Here is an 8,971-nt window from a genome sequence, read left to right on the forward strand (position 1 = left end):
ATGGAACTCCATGATCTAAAATCCATTTCATCAAATGGATCACATGAATACATTAATATGTATTAAATGCTCATTTATACTATCATTAATCATATTTAAGTGATAAATACCGTTTAATAATGTTCTAGTGTCATCACATTTATTATTAAAATAAATGCAATAAACATTATTCCGAAAAGAAAAATTCATAATTATTCTTAACTTGAATGGAAATAATATTTTAAATACTAGAATTACATAAATAGTATTTTAAAAACATGATTAAATGAAAACTGAATAGATAAATCTCCAACAACTAATGCAGCAACTCTTGCTTCATTTTCCATCCTTAGAGCAATCTCATCTTCAGTCAACTCTCTACTTCTTCTCAGATCCTGCAACGATACACAACCATGTAAAGTTGCTTCCGAGTATATTACCAAAGAAGTAGTTTTTAGACCAATTAAAAATTAGTCTCTTTAATGAGCATACCTTCTGAAGGTTTGTCATTGTCCTTGACCTTCAAAGACTTTAGGTATTCTGTGCAATTTTTTTTTTTCAATGCCCTTCTTTGTTGCAATGGAAACACTTTCCTTTACTTACAACCTTCCCTTTAGTTTTGGTCACTCCCCAATTGGTTTCACTTCAGAAACCTTCTTGTTCTTTCTCTTCTTCTTCTTCGACTTGGAAGAGGCCAAAAGAACAGTAGTATCGGTATTCATACCCTTCATTGTAGCATGAGCAGTGCACAACATATTGTGCAGATCAGATTTGGAACAATGAAGCTTGTTCATGTGGAAATTCATTATGAAAGGCCCAAAAGAATCTGGAAAAGACTGTAGAATTAAGTCTACTTCAAGCTCAGAGTCAAGGAAGATATTTAATTCTTCCAATCTCTCCAACATTCCAATCATATTTAGGACATGATCTCCTACATTTCCTCCTTCTTGTAGTTTTCCTCGAAATAAGGCTTCAGTAACCTCATAACGTGCAATCCTACTGTGCTCACCATACAACTCTTGTAGGTGATTGACCATAGATTTTGCGTCAGGCATCTTTTCATGGTGACGTTGTAACTCATTTGGTCTAGTAAGTTTGTTTTCTTCGAGTATTTTGGACAAAGGATTTAAAGCCATTTCAAAATTATTGCAGAAAATAACATTAATTATTAGACACGATTCTTTATTAAACTATTTAATTTTCGATTATATAATCAAATAGTACCTCCCACTAAATATTTCAAATCCTGCACTTCCCAAGCAAGAAACGGAAATCCCGTTGGAAGATTTCTAATGGGTAATCAAAGTCTTACAAATTTATCTCATTACTCACCTTAAGGGGCATCTTGGAATTTGAAAATTTTGTAAGTGGCCAACTCTTGCCAATACATCTCATGCATGATTCGATTTTATTAAACTTGGGCTCCATGGCCCATTGAACCTCACCTTAAGGGGCATCTTAGCCCAATGGACTTAGTCAAGTCAAACCCACCATCCTGGTAACAAGTAGAATTGAACCTTGACTTTTCTCACCTTTAGTGGTTTCTTGAAAAGCAAAGTTTCTAAGTGCTACCACATCACATGTTTAAAATAAGAAAAACAAAATATTTTAAAATAACACGTTGCCCCTATGTTGGCATAGACGACACCGTGCTAAGAAAAATATTTGATTTCTTACGATGGTGGAGAGCCACGATTAGGTAATCTCAACTCTTGAGGCTTGACCGTTTACAACTTAATATTTTAATAAAGGGAAGATTTTAAGAATTATTAAGTTTCACTTTACTCATGCAACATTTTCACATATATCACATATATAAAGGCATGAAAAGTAAACTTGATATCGGTCATGGACTTCTAAATGGTCAAAAATTGAGCCAGCTAATTTTGACCGTGCACAATGAATAGTGAAAAATTAAAATCCTATCTATTACATATAAGCTTCCATCATACACATATTCAAGCCTTCAACTCTTGAAGTCCTCGGGTCTTCAACTCTTGAAGTCTTTGGGATCCTTGTACATACATTTCCTATCTACCAGAAAAGGGGTACATATTTTGGGAAGGGATTTACATTACAATAATAGATAAGAGGCACTCAGGCCCCAATTTTAATTAATCACCAAAAACGGTGCAATACCCAAAATAAATCACATTCATTCAACGGGTCCTAAGTCCATGACCAAACCAACATGCTAAGCAAACCATACATAGCATAAAACAAATAATGCATTAATTTGTGGCTTTATAAGATATAATCCAATTATACCATAAAAACTTGGGTCAATCTAAAAAAAAAACACTTTATATGCATGGAAACCAATTTCCATATAACAAATCAAAACTTTCCATTGATTAATTAATTTCATACCAAAATTCAATTTGTATGTAATCAATTAATTACTATTATAATATTATTTTAAATTAAACACTTTAATCTAAAATATTATAATCATGGAAACTTACCTAAATAGCATTCAATTATCACATAAAAGAATCACTATTTAAGAAGAAAAATAAATATTTCAAGATTATAATAATATAATTATTAATACCATAAAAATCAAATTTCAAATGGTAATAACAATATATTATCATCTAATCTTCCAAAAATATTAATTTTTCAATTATAGAAAATAATCAATATGATAATAATTAATACTACCAAAATATCTAATATTTAATTAGTAGTGATTAATTTCCAATTATCAGTATAGAATATTTTCAAATATGATAACAATTAATATCACCTAAAGTGTCTAATATTTAATTAGGTAATATATAATTCTAATTATCATATATAGAAATTTTTAATATGATAACAATTAATATCACCAAAAATATATAATATTTGATTTGGTAATATAGTTCTAAGTATCATATATAAAATTATCAAATAACATATTAAATAAAACTACCATAATTATCAAATAATTAAATGGTAATTTTATTTTCCAAAACTTGCGTAAATGCAGCAGTCGTTCCATCGCATCTTTCTCGCTGGAGTCATCGCTGTCGCGTCTCCTCCGGCCAGCAGCCTACCGTCAGCCACCTCTTGCCATGCCTGCCGGATCTGCTGCTAGAGTCGTCAGCCGCTGGTCGCAAATCCTATATGACAGTCGACTGCGCAAATCAGATCGGAGGAGGAACTAAATTCGACTTCTCTAAGCCGACGACGTTTTCGACCGGAATGCCGCATATCCGACTTCTCTAAGCCGGCCTTCATCTCCGTGTCACCTTCTCCGGATGGATCGTTGATCGGAAACGAGAAGACAAATGGAGATGCGGAATTCGAACGGAAAATGTCGCAAAGGTGGCGGAACGGAAAAACGCAGAGAAACTCAAGGAAGATTGATGTTGTGTATTGCGGTGAGGGTGAATGTGAAGTGGTAAAACGAAGAGTCGAGACTCCCCGAGTGTCGTGTCTCTCAAGGATGGCGAATGGGAATCGAATTAGTGTGTTGGCATCCAAGAGGTTGAAGGACAAGAGTTACAAGATTTGCTAAGGGTTGGATTCATTGGTAAAAGAGGGTAAGGTTGATAATGGGTGTGATGAAAATAAAGGGAAAGACAGAGATCGAGGCCTTAGGCTACTCTATGTGGTCTATCTTTGTATGGTTTCGTGAGCTAGAGATGTGGAATAGACTAGGGAGTTCACGGCACATCACCAAGTGGCGTCAGACTTTGGACTCCCACATCCTCATTCGGTTGGGGCATTTCATCGAACACTTTGTCTACCACTCCTCTAGGGTCTTGTCCTTTCGGACTAAGAGCAAAGATGTGGGTGAGTGAGACTCGTGAGTGGCCGCTATCGCGCACACACTCACTTCCTTTGAGTTTGCTACCTAAGGTGCACACTTAGGCACAAAGCAATAATAAACATCATCCACACAAGATCATCATCCAAAAATCAAAAAGCTCACATTTAATCTAGCAATTTATATCAAACATCCACATAGATTAACCTTGGGGCCACCAATCCCCTTTCTACTCTACTCTAACATACTAAAGAAACAAGATCAAGAAAGGAAATAACAAAGAAACAAGTATTAAATTAGAGAATGGAGAGAATGGTTACCACCCTTAGAAAGGGGATCTTTACAACCTTGTTCTTGAAATCCTCATCTTCAATCTTGCCCTTTAGATCTAATCTAAACTATGAAAGAAAGGAATTTTCCCCAAAGAGGGGAGAAAAACCTTAAGAGAGACCTAATCTATGCTATTGTATGCTAAAATCTACTGCCTAAGGCTTGGGATAATGATCCTTATATAGTGGGAACAAAACAGGGGCAAAATAGACATTTTTCCCGAAGCTGAATTTTAGGGTGTCACAAGGCTCTCGACGCGTCGAGCCCTGAAGACTTTTTTCCGCGATCTTTCCACACGCGTGGTGGAGGTCGTGGGGGGTTACTGGAATGTTTCCACGCCCCTCCACACGCGTGTGAGGCTGCGTGGGAGGCTCATGCTTCACGGTTTCTTCATTTTCTGCTTAGTTTTGGCCTTAAGTCCTCCCTTTGGCTGTAGAGTACCTTAAAAAGATCTTCCACACTCTCATTAGAAGTTTTGGTCACATTTGAGTCTAAACGCATGATATTCTTATGAAATGGGTAATAAACTATACAATTCTAGCCCGTAAATGACCCCTAAAATGTGCTATTCTTCGTGCTTATCAAAGTTTCCACACTTAAACCTTGCTTGTCCTCAAGCAAGCATACTTTTCTAAACTCTAATCATCTAAGCACCAAGGATAGTTCGTTCTCTCATTGTCAATTGATCAAGCGATGTGTAGGTGTTCAGAGTTGAGTGGGTGAAATTCCCTACACTATCTACCAAGACCACTAAACTCATGCCGACCAAATGTAAGAAATATGCTAACGAAGTTAAGTCTCAAGAGATGGATATAACATAAAAAGTTTTGTTTACACCTTTCAAGCATGCAAATGACAAAAGGGTTTCACCTTGTATTTTCTAGGGGCCTCCAGCCGATCCGACTAGTGGGAACGATGCTCACCCTTAGCCAATTTCCAACCTAACGCCAAAGCCCCTTTACGTTAATATAAGTGAGGGCAAGGACATGGACCGCTCATCGCCAATGCTTGGGCGATCACTCTATTTTCTCACCTCCTAGGATAACATTCTCGGGCTACCCGACTTCACATGGAGATCTATGCTTTTTCGAAGACAGTGCAATGGGTGCCCGAATCCTAGCGAGGTGGCTCACCTCCTCTCAATTTTCTCTTCTCCTAGGAACATTTTAAGTGGACAACCGACTCCAGATATAGCGTTTGAAGACTATGGTTGAACACTTCCTAGCGAGAAGGCTTTCCTCAAATTTTATCTCTGGGAGTGGCCTTTTTTAAAGCCTTTATTCACGTTTCACCATATCAACCCCTCATGCCTTTTTCTAGGGAGTAGGGATTTTTTCACTCAAAGCTCACTTTAAGGCTCTCCTTTTACCCAATGTCCTGCTAAGATTAATTCAATTTCCGGGCTTCGCAATTTTTATCTTTCTAAAACTCAAGGGGTTTACACTCCCACTTCGAGTGATCCTTGACTGAGGTCCAAACAAAATACAAGGTGAAGAACATGCAAGCACACATAAAAATTTTCATTTTTGGTCAAATTGTGCAAATTGGTGCATGTGCTATGGGCTTCAAATAAGTTTTCTAAAAAAAATTATACCCATTATAACAAAATCATGCAACTCATCCTTTGTGAACCAAGGCAAATATGCTCATAAAAATAGGAAGAAAAGTTAGAAAGATATACCATACGATGCGTCTATAGCCTTATCTTCAGCTTACTGCCCGTCTATTTGAAGATTGTCGGCTCATCATCCTCCTACCTTTGGTATTAGTAATTCTATGCCTCCGGAATGTTTATCCTGCATTTGTTAGCTCAAACGGGTGCATAGAAATAACCTTTGCTTAAAGATTGGGATTATTGGCACCGCCAGACCTAGGAGACTTAGAAAAATTGGATGAAAAGAAAATAACGCTCGAAAATCTTCCAGGACCTGTCCACGCGACTCACACGTGTGGTGGTCCACATGGATCAACACTGGAAAATTTCCACGCCTGGCTCCACGCGTGTGAGCAGGCGTGGTCAGCAGCGCTGATAAGTGCCAAAAGTAGCCATATTTTAGGGGTCATTTAGGTGTAAAATATGCTATAATAGATGTCCATTGGGCCTAGAAACATGCTAAGATAGGGTAATTTCATTGCATATAGGTCTAGGGACTAATCTTGTGTGATTTTATATAATTTGCACAATTCTTGCACTTCGCAGGGCATTCCGGCGACACTTCAGTAAAACGGACGTAACCGGAGCTAGAAATGTCCAAATGAGGCAAGACAGGTGGCTATGGAACCGTATCAACGAGAGCTACAACATAGAAAAAGACAGAAGAAACAAACTTCACCACGCACGCTCACACGCGTGTGAGCGGCGTGATTGCTTACTGGTTCGCTCCCGCGCACGCTCACACGCGTGTGAGCCGCGTGGACGCGACACAACGCTGAAATTATTAGGGCGAGATTTTGGGGGCTATATATATGCCCTTTATAGGTCTTTTAGATCAGTTTCCAGCGGCCCCCAATAGCTTTAGATTTGATTTCTCTTTCCAAATTCTTCCCCTCTGGGGAGGAAAACACTCCTTAGAATAGATTTAGCTTAGGATTTGAAGATGAAGATTATGTAGATTCAAGCTTCTTTAGGTATAATTTCTCTTCTTTTAATGTAAAGTTGAATCTCTTACATTCTTGCTTTGTTTATATTGCTTCTATTTATGTTTATTATGGTAGAGTAGAGTAGTTGGGTGTGTGTGCCCTTGTTGATCTATGGATTGATGCTTATACTTTATCTTATGATCTTGGTATTGTGGGAGTATGATTGATATTTGTATGGATGATGTTGTTCAATCTTCGCTTCTATTTCCGGCCGGGATAGTTAGTGAACCGAGTGGAAGTGAGAGAGTGCGTGATAGCGGCCTCTCACGAACCCAACTCATCTATATCTCCGCTCTTAATCCGAAAGGATGAGATCCGAGAAGAGTGGTAGGCAAGGTGTTCGATAAAATGTCTCAACCGAATGAGGATTGAGAGTCTGAGTGTGACGCCACTCGGTACTAATACCGTGACTCCCTAGATCAATCCTGAAACCCAATTCCAAGCTACCTACGATAATCAATCCTTTGGCTTAACTTTGGCATGCACCCCTTCCCTTTACATTTTGTATTTTCTATCTTATTTTACCTTTTTACCTTCAAAACCAACCATAAACAACACATCTCCCTTTGATTCTTGTAACTCTTACCTAGCAACCTCTTAAATACCAACATAAATTCGGTTCCCATTCGCCATCCTTGAGAGACACGACACTCGGGGAGTCTTGACTCTTCGTTTTACCACATTCACATTCACCCTCACCGCAATACGCAATATCAAAATGGCGCCGTTGCCTGGGATGGCAAACGGTCCTTGAGTTTTGTTGACATTTTTGAAGTAGATTTGTAAGAGTTCTTGAATTGTGTTCTTTTTGTTTATTTTGTTTTCTTATTTTTGTTTCTTATTTGAGAAGTGAGCTTATATTGCATCGTATATCTTTTGCTCACTTGCAACTACTTTTAGTTGCAAATATTTGTTGTTGGCTAAGCTTTGTGCAGGAAATTTTGTTGACAATCAATTGTAAGCTCGCCAATGTGTGCTCAAATGAATCCCCATGATTACCCACATCATGGAGGACAATCCTATAGAAATCCTCAACCCAACCGTATCCTTATTACCCCCATCCCACCTATACTTACCCTCCACCAACATATCATTACCCACCTCCATACCCTTACCCATTTCCACACCACCACTTACCACCTCCATATCCCTATCCATTTCATACATACAACCATCACCCATACCCATATGAAACTCCACCTCCACCTTTCCAACAAAATTACCCTTCACAATACTCCAATCAAGAAATTGACTCACTAAGCTCCAAAGAAATATCCCAAAACATAGAGAGTAAGCTTGCACAAATGATGAGAACAATCGACCCAAGCTATACTCCCGAGTCAAATTCATTCCCCAATTCCCACCTAAACACCCACTACCCACCTCCATNCGGACGTAACCGGAGCTAGAAATGTCCAAATGAGGCAAGACAGGTGGCTATGGAACCGTATCAACGAGAGCTACAACATAGAAAAAGACAGAAGAAACAAACTTCACCACGCACGCTCACACGCGTGTGAGCGGCGTGATTGCTTACTGGTTCGCTCCCGCGCACGCTCACACGCGTGTGAGCCGCGTGGACGCGACACAACGCTGAAATTATTAGGGCGAGATTTTGGGGGCTATATATATGCCCTTTATAGGTCTTTTAGATCAGTTTCCAGCGGCCCCCAATAGCTTTAGATTTGATTTCTCTTTCCAAATTCTTCCCCTCTGGGGAGGAAAACACTCCTTAGAATAGATTTAGCTTAGGATTTGAAGATGAAGATTATGTAGATTCAAGCTTCTTTAGGTATAATTTCTCTTCTTTTAATGTAAAGTTGAATCTCTTACATTCTTGCTTTGTTTATATTGCTTCTATTTATGTTTATTATGGTAGAGTAGAGTAGTTGGGTGTGTGTGCCCTTGTTGATCTATGGATTGATGCTTATACTTTATCTTATGATCTTGGTATTGTGGGAGTATGATTGATATTTGTATGGATGATGTTGTTCAATCTTCGCTTCTATTTCCGGCCGGGATAGTTAGTGAACCGAGTGGAAGTGAGAGAGTGCGTGATAGCGGCCTCTCACGAACCCAACTCATCTATATCTCCGCTCTTAATCCGAAAGGATGAGATCCGAGAAGAGTGGTAGGCAAGGTGTTCGATAAAATGTCTCAACCGAATGAGGATTGAGAGTCTGAGTGTGACGCCACTCGGTACTAATACCGTGACTCCCTAGATCAATCCTGAAACCCAATTCCAAGCTACCTACGATAATCAAT

The 8,971-nt window shown here is 38.6% G+C and overlaps 1 protein-coding gene across 1 annotated transcript; it reads right to left on the bottom strand.

Moving 5' to 3' along the window:
• Positions 1-602: 602 nt before the first annotated feature.
• On the bottom strand, positions 603-1,115 carry LOC116010859. The gene has a single exon (XM_031250357.1). It carries the CDS (start codon positions 1,113-1,115, stop codon positions 603-605), a length of 513 nt encoding a protein of 170 aa, XP_031106217.1.
• Positions 1,116-8,971: the final 7,856 nt, after the last annotated feature.

The sequence above is a fragment of the Ipomoea triloba genome, chromosome 2 (assembly GCF_003576645.1).
Source record: "Ipomoea triloba cultivar NCNSP0323 chromosome 2, ASM357664v1".
Lineage (NCBI taxonomy): Eukaryota > Viridiplantae > Streptophyta > Magnoliopsida > Solanales > Convolvulaceae > Ipomoea > Ipomoea triloba.

Bases quoted from the DNA above. Each gene is read 5' to 3' on its own strand.
- LOC116010859 (XM_031250357.1), bottom strand. From the start codon at position 1,115: ATGGCTTTAAATCCTTTGTCCAAAATACTCGAAGAAAACAAACTTACT.